Source organism: Dendropsophus ebraccatus, chromosome 1 (genome assembly GCF_027789765.1).
Source record: "Dendropsophus ebraccatus isolate aDenEbr1 chromosome 1, aDenEbr1.pat, whole genome shotgun sequence".
Classification (NCBI taxonomy): Eukaryota; Metazoa; Chordata; class Amphibia; order Anura; family Hylidae; genus Dendropsophus; species Dendropsophus ebraccatus.
Window position 1 is genome coordinate 159,205,816 of NC_091454.1, and position 14,896 is coordinate 159,220,711.

Here is a 14,896-nt window from a genome sequence, read left to right on the forward strand (position 1 = left end):
TTATATGTATTCACCTGCCCGCTCCTTTTCCAACAGTGTCAGTCTCTTCTGTCAATGCATCCGCTTCTCTGTTCTGACCTGAAGGAAGTGCCCACGTAGCTATTCCTAGTGGACATTTCCTATTTGTCAGGACAGACAAGAGGATGTGCTGCCAGCAGGGAATGGCACTGGAGGGGAATCAGTGGCAGGTGAGTACAGCTTTAACTGTTATACTTCCACCCAGCGCACTTCTAAATGTAAAATTGTATCCAATGGAATACCCAAATAAATGTGTGTATAACCTCTATCACTGCCTGGAAGCCAGTCTATAGGGAACCAAAGAGTAAATATACTTCTCTCTTAATTTTATCTTGTAACACAGTAGGAATTGTTTTAGTTACATATGACCAGGTTAGAGATTTCTATCCACTGTGTAAACAACTTAAAGCCACTTGATGGCGCCGTTGCTTTCTTTCTTACTCCTGAGTCACGTTTCTTTACTAACCATGTTAAAGTAGATCTGAACGTGTTTAAAAGGGTGTTGGTAATAAGATATGTTAATATCTGTAGGATCTAATGGAGCAACTTGAGAAGCAAGATAAGACGGTCAGGAAACTGAAAAAGCAGCTGAAGGTGTTTGCAAAGAAAATTGGAGAGCTCGAAGGTAAATCTGCAGATTCCAATGGAACTCCTGTGAAATGTGAGATATTACACGGTTACATGTATATTTACATTTAGTAATATCATTTATATGTCTTTTCTGTAGTCGGCCAAATGGAGAATGTGTCTCCTGGTCAAATAGTGGATGAGCCAATCCGCCCGCTTAATATTCCACGTAAAGAGAAGGATTTCCAAGGAATGCTGGAGTATAAGAGGGAAGATGAGCCGAAGCTGATAAAGAACCTTATATTAGGTGAGCATTACATGGTAATATATAAGACCACATGGTATTATGTATGTAACCTATATTAGAACATCACCACTGGATATATTCAAACCTTCAAAACCGGGTCCAATATACACATGGCATTATGTGTTTCACATGGCAGATGAAGAAGCTGAATCCGCTGCTAAAGCTGCGCCTTTTATGAATTTGATCACATGCTGTCTGATGCTGATTTTTATACTGTTTAAAACATCATTAGAATTAATGTGGCACCACTTTTGAACCTGAAGCTTTGCTAAAAGCATCTTTAAAAGTGTCCATTATTTTATTCATTGAAACATCTGTGCAGTTTTCTTAAAACCTTATGAACATACTCGCCACAGAACAGGGCAGAAAAGCCTGGATGAGGTGAGTCTGATGTTAGGTCTATGAGGTACACAGGGAGCTGCTGTCAGTATATACAGTGAGTACACTTACTGTACTACTGTACACTGACCTATTTTACAATAAAGTGGCCAATGCCTTTACATTTACTATACCAAGTATTACAGATTTCTGGTATTTCATAAAGTAGCTGGCCTGCCTTGCATCAGATTTATAATGTGTTTTTTGGGGGCTTTTGTGCCACAATCTACAAGGATGCATGGTATTATAGAAAAGATATGTGGTTTAACCAAGGGGGGCATGACTTGCAAGTGACTTAGTGCACCCAATAAATGCATGAAATTTATGTCTAAAAGTAAACTATGCTAATGCATGTGGACTTCTCCTGGCTAGTTCTCCTGATCAGTCACAGTCTAAACACTTAGGGGAAGATTTATGAAAGGGTGTAAATATACACCTGGTGTAAACTGCCCACAGCAACCAATCACAGCTCCGCTTTCAGCTCTGGTAGGATAAAAGAGGAGCTGTGATTGGTTGTTGCGGGCAGTTTACACCCTTTCATAAATCTCCCCCTTAGACCTCGACTGACCAAAGCTTTGACAGGTATGCTTTAAACTAAACTTAAACTAGGCAGTCTATGGATTTATTAAACAGCCTGAGCCTGATTTCACTGAAAAGTGTGTACATTATTAGCAAATTCACCTTCTTGTTCACTAGTTGTCATGTATGTTGGTTCTGATAATGCCCTATATGATTTTCTTCCGTTGCAGACTTGAAGCCCCGTGGTGTTGCCGTGAACCTTATTCCAGGTTTGCCAGCTTACATTCTGTTTATGTGTGTGAGACACGCAGATTACCTCAATGACGATCAGAAAGTCCGTTCCTTACTCACTTCAACCATTAATGGCATCAAGAAGATCTTGAAGGTCAGGTATCACTCTGTGATGGGAAAAATCTTTATTATCTTGTTGTCTACTCTCATCCTTTCTACTATGAAGAGGAACTGTAAAAATAAGTCCCCCCCCCCCCCCCTCTGAAAAAGTGACTGCACTTGCTGAATAATTCTGTAGATGATTTAAAGATGCCCCAGGATTCCAGTGATTCCCCCCATAAAATGTATACCTTAAACGGACTGCAAAAACGCAGTGTGAACCCAGTCTAAATCTGCTGTGCAGTAGGAGACCACAACCTTCCTTCTGTGTCCTCTTAACCTTCTTTGCCAAAAGTGGTGTAAAAATGTGAAAAGTCACAAAATAAGGCCTATACTTGGCTTGACACTTTTGTACACCAAAAAAGCTGTCAAAGTTGCTCTTGCTAAACTCCCCCCTTTTAAATGTTCAATAAAAGTTGCTAAATATATGAGTAAACCAACACACAGGGGAACATTTACGAAGTGTCCGCCTGAGGCGTACACCAGGGAGAAGGTGCAGATTCGCCCCTTCTCCCTGGCCTACGCCTCCCGTACGCTCCGCTCCCCCGATGGTCGGGCTGAGGGAGCTTTGTTCTTGTTTTTTTTTTTTTTTTTTTTTTTTGGGGGGGGGGGGGGGGGAGGGGGTGACAAGGCGGGGAGGAGGCGTGGCCTCCTCCCACACCTCATTTATGATTTACGTAAATCATGATCAAAATCTACACCTGATGGAAGCCGTTGTGGTGAATCCTGCCGGATAAAAGGGGGTGAGGCTTAATATAAGACCGGTCTTTATAAATCCCCCCCAGAGTGTCCAGTTCCCTTTATTTGTAAATACATCATATTGATCAGAAAAAAAACACAGGCATGTTTAGGACCTCTAGGCCTCAGTCATAGTACATGTTATAAGTATGGACTAATGCTATAAGTTGTATAGTGTTAACATTTTTTTCTGATCAAATGATATATTATGTTATGGACTACAAATAAAGAAGGGCGCTATTAACAGAGAGCTGGGCATTTCTTACTACACCTGTATATAAAAGATTTATTGTATCATGGATTAGCCCTGTTGCTCTAATACATAGAAGCTAGTTTAGGGAATATATTTAGTTTCTTTCCTATTTTATACTGTTTTTTGCCAGTACTCTGGATCATGTGGCTTATGATCAAAGTAGGCACTGTGTATGTGCTCTATTTTTGGAAGGAGTCCTTAGAGACACTGTCTGGGTAGAAGCAATGATGCAAGTCACTCAGCATGACTGCGACCATAATACTATTGACAAAAAGAAGTGAGATAGTGAGACTGTAACGTAAGATGGCACCAAGCCAAAACTGGCATTCTTGAAGGCCCCTGGAGGAGTGAGCCGTTCTGCCTCATGGCCTTTTTCCACCGCTGAACAATGGCATGGTTACCCAGCAGACTCCTGCCAAGACAGCTTAGTCTGTTCCTGCATGTTAGCATTTAACCCTTACAGTCTCCTCACATCCGTACAGTGTCATTTACACTGGGTATATTTCTTGCATTCTGTTCACAAACGTAACATTTCCCTCTTCACATTTCCTCATTCATTTAAAATTAGATCATTTATCACTTTGTTAGTCACAGCGCCTTCAGCTTGGACTGACCGGTCAGTCTGGCTTGCCATTAAGGTTAATGTTAGTTATTTTGTGTTTCTTTTTTTTTTTTTTTTTTCAGAAAAGGGGGGATGACTTTGAGACAGTGTCCTTCTGGCTTTCCAACACCTGCCGATTCCTTCATTGCCTGAAGCAGTACAGCGGAGAAGAGGTACCACCTGAACTGTATATTGAATTTATCATATTTTATTCACATTAACACTGTGTAGCATGGATTTTTATACTGTTATACATAATAAAGTGGAGTCTTTTTAGGTGACAACTTAGCGTAAATAGTAGGCATGATGTTCTCAGAGTTCCTTGTGTATATCTAGTTTAGCTTAAGACATGGGTTGTCTGTTATCTTGATTCCTATTTCCTCTCTGATGTGGTTTATCTGATTTGTGTCATCACTGCTATATAAAGTATCAAGTATCAAATATATCAAGTATAAAGTATCCTATGGGATCCAGACTCAGTCTGTCTCCTTTTCTCCCTGTTACTGTAGCTCTTATACAGGACAGCAACACAACACAAGGCAGAGGCAGTCAGCGTGATTAGGGAAATGTTATAATTCCATAGCTAGTCACTTTACAGGCTTGCCTACTCTAGTGTATCACTGTACTCCTAGTCCCATAGAGAGAGCAGCATTTTATAAAGGGGGGTGGGGGATAATACAGATAGAGCTGGGTGGAGAGGGTCTGTAAGCTGCCAGGAAGTGATGATGTAATTGTGTAGCTCACAGATAGTTGGCTGACACAGGACAGACCAAATGTAATTTTTTGCTGCCCTGAGTGCTGGTCTGCTGAGTGCAGTAATGCAATGTATGGATGTGGCTGAACTGAAATGTATATATCAACCAAAGAAAAAATTGCAGAACTAATACGTGAATAAAACATATTTATTTATTTAAATCAATAATAAATTACATAATTATCACCATGAGATACACAGAAGTGGAGAGGGGAATAGATGTCAGTGGGGTATATGTGACTAAGGACAAATAACAAGTAAACAGTGTAAAGGGGACTATATATATATTAGATGACCTCCTGTACGTGTAGGGCCAACACACAGGGCAAACACAAGTGTATAAAAATAAACCCACTAAATTGCCCAGCAAACAGTAAGTACAAGCCCAAATTATAAACAGAAGGAATGAGAAATAAAATAGCCAAACACAGAAAGGAAGGGGGTAAGCACCAGCTACCACAATGACATCTTACCACCCTCCAGCACAGACAGCCCGACGTACCTTTCGCTCACTTCATCAGGAGCATATACATAAAACCTCTCCTGCCCAAACAATACTTTGAGGATAGCTTCACACACATCGTATCTGCATCGTAGCAGCAGATCCGCAGCCGATTTGATCTAAATAACTGAACACCGCATCAAATCTGCTGCGGATCTGCTGCAGATCTGTTGTGTGTGAAGGCACCCTAAGAGTGTAGGGGGAATAATATACAAATCCTTGTCCCACACCATGACTTATTTTTTTTTTTTACCTTTCTCCATCTTCAGGGATTTATGAAGCACAATACAAATCGGCAGAATGAACACTGTCTGACAAACTTTGATCTTGCAGAATACAGACAGGTGTTGAGTGATTTGGCTATTCAGATATATCAGCAACTGGTGAGAGTGCTAGAAAATATCCTGCAGCCAATGATCGGTGAGTGATATGAAATTGCTGAGCTCATCTCTTCAATAATAATATTAGATACTTAAAAAGAAATAAATTGGTAGTGCTGGAAGTTAACAGAAAGAGAAAAGTTTTTTGCTGATCATTGTTTCTGTGCGTGTATGCATTTTAGGCTGGTGGCAAATTTAAAAACATGTCAATCCGTTGAGCGGAAAGGCGCGCGAGCCCTCCCATTCAAACAGATAGAAGGCAGGATTCTGCCGCAAGTCCGCGCTAGGGGATTTCGCACAGAGTTTCAGTGCGGATTCCGCAGTGTGAACAGACCCTAAGAAAGATATATATATATATATATATATATATATATATATATATATTTATTTATTTATTTTTTTGTGAACTACCCCTTTTAATGCAGTTAAGGAAGCAATTCTTCACCGCCAATCTCTATCTTGCCAGGCCTAACTAACAGGTCATTCCCTTTGTGTGTATAGGGATAAACTGGTCCATTAAGCTCTGTGATATGAGGGGCAACATCATAGAGCTGCCTCCTCGACTTTATGCCTGGTTTTTGCTTACCTTTGAAACGTAAGATTTTTCAGAGTAAATCATATACATTGTGGTTATTATAATTCTTGCTCCCTTAGTCACCAATGTTGGTATTGTTCAGATTGGTTTGTCAGTGCTCCCCAACAACCATACTTTGAAATAAAGAGCCACCTTCCTGTGTGATGACAGTAGCTGTATACACAGGCATTGCTAACCTAATAAAGCAAAAGGCTGGCCAAAATGAGTCCATGCTTGCTATACTTAGCCTCCTGTGGTGTTATCAAACCATTCTCTGCACACCTATAACAATACTATAATCCATCTGACCACTGTACTTCACCTCAGCACTTATATATAGTGCTTTCTATTGATATGTATCATAACTGGTCCTTTATACTGAATAGCTCGCATATTGCTCAGTTAATAATTTTTTCTATGTACTTCAGTTTCTGGAATGTTGGAGCACGAAACCATTCAGGGCGTCTCAGGGGTGAAACCTACAGGTCTGAGAAAGAGGACGTCCAGTATAGCTGATGAAGGAACGTATACATTGGACTCCATAGTGAGGCAGCTGAACACGTTCCATTCCATATTGTGTCAGCACGGTATGGATCCAGAGCTTATCAAACAGGTGGTGAGACAGATGTTCTACATTATTGGCGCAGTCACGCTGAATAATCTGCTGCTGAGAAAGGACATGTGTTCATGGAGCAAAGGGATGCAGATCAGGTGAGGATGACTGTCACATATAATCGCCTTCAGGAAAGTATTTCCATTTGAAAAAAATGGTCAACCTGCAAAAAAGTAATTTTCAAACTACAAAGCAGTGCCTTCCCTATTTGGTTCCCACTGGCCCTTCAGAGAAACTCAGAGATTATATAGTAAGTGATACATCTCACCCCAGTGCTGTACTTACAGCTTACACTGCTCTGCACTGCTTTGTCCTTCATGCTGCTTTATCTTATGTGGGTATAAGGCATAAACCATATCAGGAAAGACTGAGTATTGCAGCCCCGACACGGGACCCGTGGATAGATCGACGCTGTACTTGGGAACTGGGCTGCGGTAAAAAAAAAACAGACTGCGGCACCGGCTTCCCTGTGACTGCGCCGTTCTATCCGTGGGTCATATTAAAGATATCCTCTTTAAGGATTTGAATCTGTATAGCCTGGAGGAAAGAAGGGACATGATTGAAACCTTTAAGGATGTTAAAGGACTAAATAAGGTTCAGGAGGGAAGTGTTTTTAGTAAAAAACTGAGCTCAAAAACAAGAGGACAAACTGAGGGGTTAGTTGGGGGAAAGATCAGAAGCAATGTGAGAAAATATTACTTTACCAAAAGAGTAGTAGATACTTGGAACAAACCAGCAGAGGTGGTCAGTAAATCTACAATTACAGAATTTAAACCTGCCTGGGATAAACATATATCTATCCTAAGATAATAAGAATGGAAATACTAAAAGGGCAGACTAGATGGACCCAGTGATCTTTTTCTGCCGACAATTTTCTATGTTTCTATGTACAGTATATGAGGGTCAGGATCCCTTCTTCTGTGTTATCATAGAGACTAGGCCTCATCCACTAGCTCAGGGACAACTAAAAATTACAAATGAAGCCTGAACAGTAGAAAGCTGAAAAGAACACATACAAGTTATTTGCAGTAAAAAAAAAAAAATCTGTAAAACTAAATGCTTAAATGGGAAGTCCGGCGGGGTGCAAAAAATCATTATGGACAGGGGGTGGAGGAATAAAAAAGACACTTTGCTTACCTGTTCCGGTGCCCACGCTGTGCCACATTATCGGGCTCTAGTACCCCTCCGAGTGTCACCTTCACCTGGCTTCTGGGTACGTCACGACCTGGGTTGAACATCACAAACCAGTGGTTTAAGCCCACTCAGCCAATCGGTGACTGCAGTGGTGCCGCCCCAGTCACTGACTGGCTGAGCAGTGACTGTAGCTGGAGGGGGAGCTAAGAACACAGCCGGCAAAGTCCACGAGTGGGTCGCGGCACTGCACGGGCATCGGGACAAGTGAATATAACTTCTTTTTTATGTCCCCCCACCCCCAGCCTGAAAGAATTTTTCCCATGCCGGACTTTAAATAGCACTCTGTCAAAGGTCATGCCTCTCCATTTATGAAGCGTTTTCTTCTTTAAGGCATGATTCTATCCGAGACTAAAATCTTAGTCTTAAGTCTTCTCAGGCAAATAGCACTCCACTACTCCACTGTTCTGCATAGTTTGACATATATTGAATGGCTTTTTCTATAGATTTGATTGAACGGGAAGTTCTGGTGACAGTAAGTGCATATAAAGTTTTGGTAGAACACGTGACATATTTGGTCTATGTGTATGTGTTTTTACAGGTACAATGTGAGCCAGCTAGAAGAATGGCTGCGTGACAAGAATCTGATGAACAGTGGGGCTAAGGAGACCCTTGAGCCTTTAATTCAAGCAGCACAGTTGCTGCAAGTAAAGAAGAAAACGGATGAGGATGCTGAGGCTATCTGCTCAATGTGCAATGCTCTGACTACTGCCCAGGTAACTAGCTCACAGTAACTTACTACTTGTACATTCTGCGAAAGCTTAGTTTATACGTTTTTAGACACTTATTTATTATGTGGTGCAATATATCAGGCAGTATAGTTTATCATAATTGGTGCAAATTACAAAGATAACATATACATATGGTATTGAGGGAGATAATAGTTATATCCTTAATAACTTCTACAATCTAAGTAATGGAGAAACCATAGATAAAATACTGTAGGTAGAGAAGAATTACTAGAAGACCGGCCACTAGCATGTGTGGGATTGTCACAAGGTATGGTAATACTGTATCTTGCTAGGTGTGTGCACCCCTCTCTACTGCTAATGTATGGTGGCTGACTAGTGTCACTTTATATCAGGCTTGCATTTTCCTCTTCAGTCTGACATGTATTTTCCCTGCCTTTGCTCTATACGTGTCATCAAATATATAACATGATATTGTCTTTACAGATTGTGAAGGTGTTGAATCTTTATACTCCTGTAAATGAATTTGAAGAGAGGGTACTGGTATCGTTTATACGCAACATACAGGTAAAGTGTGCCCCATTATTCTCCCATATTTACGATAAACTAGAAAGATCATTTTAATATTAGATTTAATACTCAATCCTCAGGTCAGGTATGAGGAGATGTATCTCCACACTGGCGGTCAGATTATGTCCAGTGGGTTTTGTGTGTGGGTAATAACTCCATGTTATAAATTCTACATGTATAGAAATGCATGTCTGGTTACTACTTCTCCCTGCAGTAACAGCTGATAGGCAAAGGTTTCTAAAGCTGGACCTGCAGTATCCTGCTCAACATTGGGGCGAGAGAGGACTAAAGACCCTATTCCACGGGCCGATTTGAGGAGCAAATGAGCGCTCTCAGCGCTCGTTTGCTCCTCGTTCCCCGCTCACTGGCGCTGCTATTCCACGTGGCAGCAGTGAGCGGGTGAGTCGGGGGGGGGGGGGGCTGAATTCAAATATCACAAGGGAAAATGTGAATTGGCTCTAGTCTCTATGATATGGAAGAGTTCTCGTTTTGTGAATTGTATAGAATACAGTATAATAGCCTACAAATTTATTACTTCTTCAATCATAAGGAAGCAAGTTTACTGTTCATAAACTTTTGAAATATATTCATAGGAAACTTAGTTCTATCTGAAATCCACTACAATTTACAGGCAGATCTAAGAATTTTTACAAATTAATTATGTTTATTGAACTCTGGAATGTAGGTCCTTATACAATGGCTTCTCAGTGCATTTACACGTCTTTTGTATTCATACATGGGATTGTCTCTGATAACTGTCCAACAGTAATCTACAAGCATTGATTGGTTCCATTGAGGCTAGGTCCACGCTGCGTTTTTGCAATCCACTTTTTTCATCCGTTTTTTGCAAAAAACGGATGAAAAAAATGGATGCATTTGTGTGCATCTGTTTTGATATATTTTTTCCATTGACTTCCATTGTAAAAAAAAAAAAACGAATCAATTTTTGTAACGGACACAAGAACGTAGCTGACACTACTTTTGTGTCCGTCAAAAAAACTGATCCGTTTTGATCCGTATTGTATCACAGGCTGTGAGAAATATAGAAAGTATGTCCATATCTTGAAATTTTAACCAATTTCAAAATTTGAACATCATTTTCGATTTCAGCACCCCAAAATTAGTTAAGATCAACTGTTTTCATGACGGAACCTTTTTGGCCGTTGACCAGTGTTATTGGCCGAATACAGAAGGGGTAGACTCACAGCATCAGAAACAATAAGTTATTATGTTAGAGGAAAGTGTTTTTAGCAGGTGTAACCTGTAACCAGTCAAAAGAGCAAAATGAATGATCTTTCTATACAAACATATGTGTATGTGTGTAGATAGATATATAGATATAGGTATTGATATATTATTTTTTTTATTCTAGAATATTTATAAAGCTTTGTCTTTTACTTTCAGCTGCGTCTAAGGGACCGGAAAGATTCACCTCAGCTGCTAATGGATGCCAAGCACATCTTTCCTGTCACCTTCCCATTTAACCCCTCATCGCTTGCATTAGAAACCATTCAGATCCCTGGCAGTCTCTGCCTAGGATTTATCTCCCGCGTGTAAATAAATCATCACCGATCTTAAATCTCTTAGACCTCTAAGTAACACTGGAAGCATTCTGGAATTCACCATTGCATCCTTATAGATACTAAAAAGTCACATGTCTCCTGTGAATTGTACATCATGTATAAGAGACTGCTAGACAGGTGGCGTATGGTATCCATTAACGCAAATTGTCTTTACCACCCTCAGTTTTGGGGACTTGCCTTGGTCTTCAACCAGATGTAGGATGTCCTAGGAACAGTAATGGTTGCCTTCCTAAGCAGAGAAGCACGGATGTAAGGCAGAAAATTTATTCTAGATGAGAATATATACAGTATATATAAATATCTGAGAAGGAAGGTGTATGGATTTTTGTGTTAGGGTAAATAGTGATAATAGTGATTTTCTCAATATTGGTGTGTATATAACCATATACACATACAATAGCCAAACTACATCCTTATTTATGTTAGGGGACTAAAAAGAAACACATTTCTATCAAAGTATTGGAGAAATCTCAGCTTACCGTGTAACGTAGATGTTTCTTAGCACCGTGGTTTACTATGCATATTAATGTGCTGCTGTGTTTTGTGTTCTTCTGATGTTCCAATATCCGTATTAGGCACTACAAATAAAATCCTCATCTCTTTATTATCCAGTATGTTTACAGTCCAATGTGATCTTTGTTAGGGGGAGCCACAACGACTTACTCGGAAAGAAAGAAGCGGCAGCTTAAGCACATAGCTTGATAAAATAGCAGTTTTTAATGAAATCAAATATTTAAAAAGCCTTAAAGAACAAATAGAGTCTCATAATAATCATGTATAGTCCTATATGGAATTTTTTTATGTCATATTTGAGTGTTTCAGTTCATCACAGTATTATTTGCAGCTGATGGTTTTAATGATGTTTGCTGTGTTTTCGGTGTTTTTGTTGCTGTATTCCATGCTGATGTTCTGTGCATTTTTATTTATTTCATGATATTAGGAATGTGGTACATCCCAAGCTTGTGCTACCGGAATGATTTCCTAATACTTAACTGGATTCAAAGAAGGCAATGCCCTGTAGTTGCACCTCCTCTGCTGCCGATCAGCATGTACTTTAGGAGACTGTTCCGTATTAGGGTACAGTTTCGAGCACGTTGGAGACACTATTGCACTAGATTATGTTATGCTAGGCCACTTTATATGTCATCACGTAGCAGGATCAGAGCACTGTAGTAATAAATTCATCATTACAACATCTCTAAACTTTCTTTCCTTATTTAAGCCTTCAGAAGGACTGGGTCATTGATAGAACCTACTCATGGCATTTTCTATACAGTACAAAGATCATGTTCACCTGTAGAATATATCTCAGCAGAAGTAAAGCACTGTATTTATCAAAGGGTCCAACACCGTGGCCAAAGAACTGATTTTTGTTACAGGAATTTTTCATGTTTTTTTTTATATATAGTTTTATGACCAAATATTTATTTGCCATGTAATTAAGATGTCTTTGCACTCTGAAGAGGAGTCACTTTATTCTTTAGAGTACGGAATGCTGGAAGATTACAGTGGAAAAAGCCATAGCTTAATATTCTTTTCCACAATCTAGAATGGGCTCCAAGTGGATTTTGTGATGATGGAGCGTATAATGCTCAGAACAGGGCAGGTCCCCATGTGTTTGGCCTTAGGCAGGGCTGTTTATATCCGCCATAGGATGGTTCTGGTCTGCTTTTCTGCTTGTTTCATTAAAGCTCTTACATGTCTACACAATCATTTATGTGCTGTGTTTCTTTACATTGAGCTGCCACCCTTTTACTTTATACAACTTTTATTTCTATTCAGCATTCCTGTTTGTTGTAGCTTTTCTCCCAAATACAATGCTTGGGGACACCCTGTTACCACTAAGTGGGTGAGGTTCTTACAGGTGAAATTTAGGTTCTTTCTTTAATTTTTGCCTGAATTACAAATGGCCTTCATAATGTCCTGTTGGTCTCATGTATGAAGACTAAGGTTCTGTTCACATCAGGAACCTCCTTCATAGATTCTGTTGACTTTTTGACTGTAAGAATAATGCTGCATGCAGTGCTCTTTTCTTCTGTCAAAGTGACAGTAGCAGAATCAATGGTCCCGTTATAAGTAAGAGGGGTCCGTCTATGTCTGCCGGTGGTCATTATGTGACAGAACTGACTCTGTGTGGTGGCATATATAACAGAGAACTGCAATGCAAACATGAACAAAGTCTAATTCAGGTAAAAATTTAATGTGTTGTCTATAGTTTTAGACTTTTTAGTTTTTTCATAGGTTGCCGAATAGGAAGCAGAGACCTAACTGGTTGCTGTAGACAACTCATTTACTTTTTTTCTGAGGCTGTTTTATAGATTGCTATATGCTTTCCAGTATTTTGTATATGCACTTCTGTTCTGAGACCCTAAGGTACCTATTTTTAAAGGATATCTGAACACAAACTATATCTAAACAGAAAGCATGCTGCTTCCTACCTAGCACCCTCAGGCATTCAGCCCTGCCCCATAACTTGTATTGAAGCAAGACTATCGGTGCATTACAAAAGCAATCTTGGCACTTCTTACTGCTCAAGAAAGCTTAGTAAAACGCATCTCCTAAAGGGAATATGTCATTTGGTTTCTGAAAGCAGTATAAAGTCACTACCACCCTGGTTTTATGGTGGTGTCATTTACTTCTCAATATTTCACTAATTTTCATTCAATTCTAACTTAAACACAGTGATCTGCAAGTTTAGTAGCATTAATGGGGTTATAAAAGATAAGGCTGGGTTCACACTACATTTTTGCAATCCGTTTTTTTTTTTTTTCATCCTTTTTTCCCATGGACTTCAATTTAAAAAAAAAACAAAAACAGATCAAAATGCATCATTTTTTTAACGTACACAAAAATAAGGCCGGCTACGTTTTTGTGTATGTTAAAAAAAAATAATTAAGTCAATGGGAAAAACAGATCTTAACAAATGCATCCTTCGCAAAAAGAGATTGCAAAAATGTAGTGTGAACCCCAGCCTTACAACAAAATACAGTTACTTTTTTTTTGCAAAAGCAGCACTACCCCTGCCCCTAGGTAATGAAACGGAGCTACATAACCACACCCAAACTGAGGACAGAAGTGCTGTTTCTGGAAGAAAGCGAACATGTTTTTCTAAGCCTGGATAAGCCCTTTAGGGTCCTGATACATTTTAGTCAAAAGTTGGCCAAACCCACAGAATTTGGTAGGACTGGCCCACTGGGGAGAGAAGAGTCAGTCTTTTAAAATTAAATTGCCTTACCCTTTTGTCCTTTGTGAGTTAAGCTGCTGCCAGAGCTGTCAGGCAGTGGCTTACCACTCTTCCCTCCATTGAAAATACATAAACACTTGGCCAAGCTTGAGCATTCATGTATATGAGACGACTGTTTAGGGTATGTGGTCACCTTTAATCAGTGCTTACCCCCAGCTTATTGCCGAGTACTATGGAAAAAGCTGCTGGTAGCCTGCAGCTCAAGTGTAGGTCGTCTCCGGACACAGCACTGAATAACTCTGATTTATATAAAATGACTGAATATTGATATCTAAATGACACACCGCTATTTGTTTTTTCCCACTCACCCGGGAAGGGGTGGTTTGGATAATGCTATCAAATTCAATTCTATTTAAAAAATGTATGTATTTTGATTTTCAAATGAAAATCACTACTTTGAGCCTGCCTTCATATAGGCCACCATAAACCAGGGGACTAATTCCCTTTAAATGCACTCTGTTTTTTGGGGGTGGGGTGGAAGAAAAGTTTCATATCCTCCCTGCCAAGGGGAAAAAAAATAGCAAAGCCTTTTAAAACATTTAGTTTGGATCACAAGACTTTACTTTTGAGGGAGTTTACAGCCCCACCTTAGTGAATATTTTGCTTCCTAATTCAACGGGTTCTGTCCCAGTGTGGAGAATGTATATTTCATCTAAGAAGCTTTCACTGGTGACGTTATTATACAGGGAATTAAATGTATAGCTTCATTCAGCCAACCTGGATTTGGTAATGAAACTTCTTAGGCAAAAGTCACTGCTTCTTTGCATGGATATATTATAGTCCTGGTAGTATTGGTAACTACACACTTATAATGCAGAGCGCTTTCTCTTATTTCTGTCACCGACATCGAGGTGTATCATATTCCTTACTGGACTAACCAGAAGAGGACAGGTTTGTTAACTCCACGTGTAACCTATACTAAAGATATAATGGACATAGGTTGTTAAACGATGTCATGACTCCACTAAAGCCGAAGTGCTAACAAGTGCTCTGTCTTGTGCTTAGCAAATGTTTGCCTCATTAAC

The 14,896-nt window shown here is 39.7% G+C and overlaps 1 protein-coding gene across 6 annotated transcripts in view; it reads left to right on the top strand.

Moving 5' to 3' along the window:
* The window catches only part of MYO5A (myosin VA), a 113,908-nt gene extending 102,673 nt beyond the window's left edge, over window positions 1–11,235 (top strand). For all 6 annotated transcript variants that reach the window (XM_069982707.1, XM_069982716.1, XM_069982724.1 and 3 more), the window contains 9 exons: window positions 550–643; window positions 746–892; window positions 2,020–2,174; window positions 3,855–3,944; window positions 5,297–5,447; window positions 6,410–6,692; window positions 8,327–8,501; window positions 8,961–9,041; window positions 10,449–11,235. In XM_069982707.1, the coding sequence (XP_069838808.1) occupies window positions 550–643; window positions 746–892; window positions 2,020–2,174; window positions 3,855–3,944; window positions 5,297–5,447; window positions 6,410–6,692; window positions 8,327–8,501; window positions 8,961–9,041; window positions 10,449–10,601 (1,329 nt within the window). In that variant the 3' untranslated portion in view covers window positions 10,602–11,235. The remainder of the gene's footprint in view (window positions 1–549; window positions 644–745; window positions 893–2,019; window positions 2,175–3,854; window positions 3,945–5,296; window positions 5,448–6,409; window positions 6,693–8,326; window positions 8,502–8,960; window positions 9,042–10,448) is intronic.
* The last annotated feature ends 3,661 nt before the right edge of the window (window positions 11,236–14,896 follow it).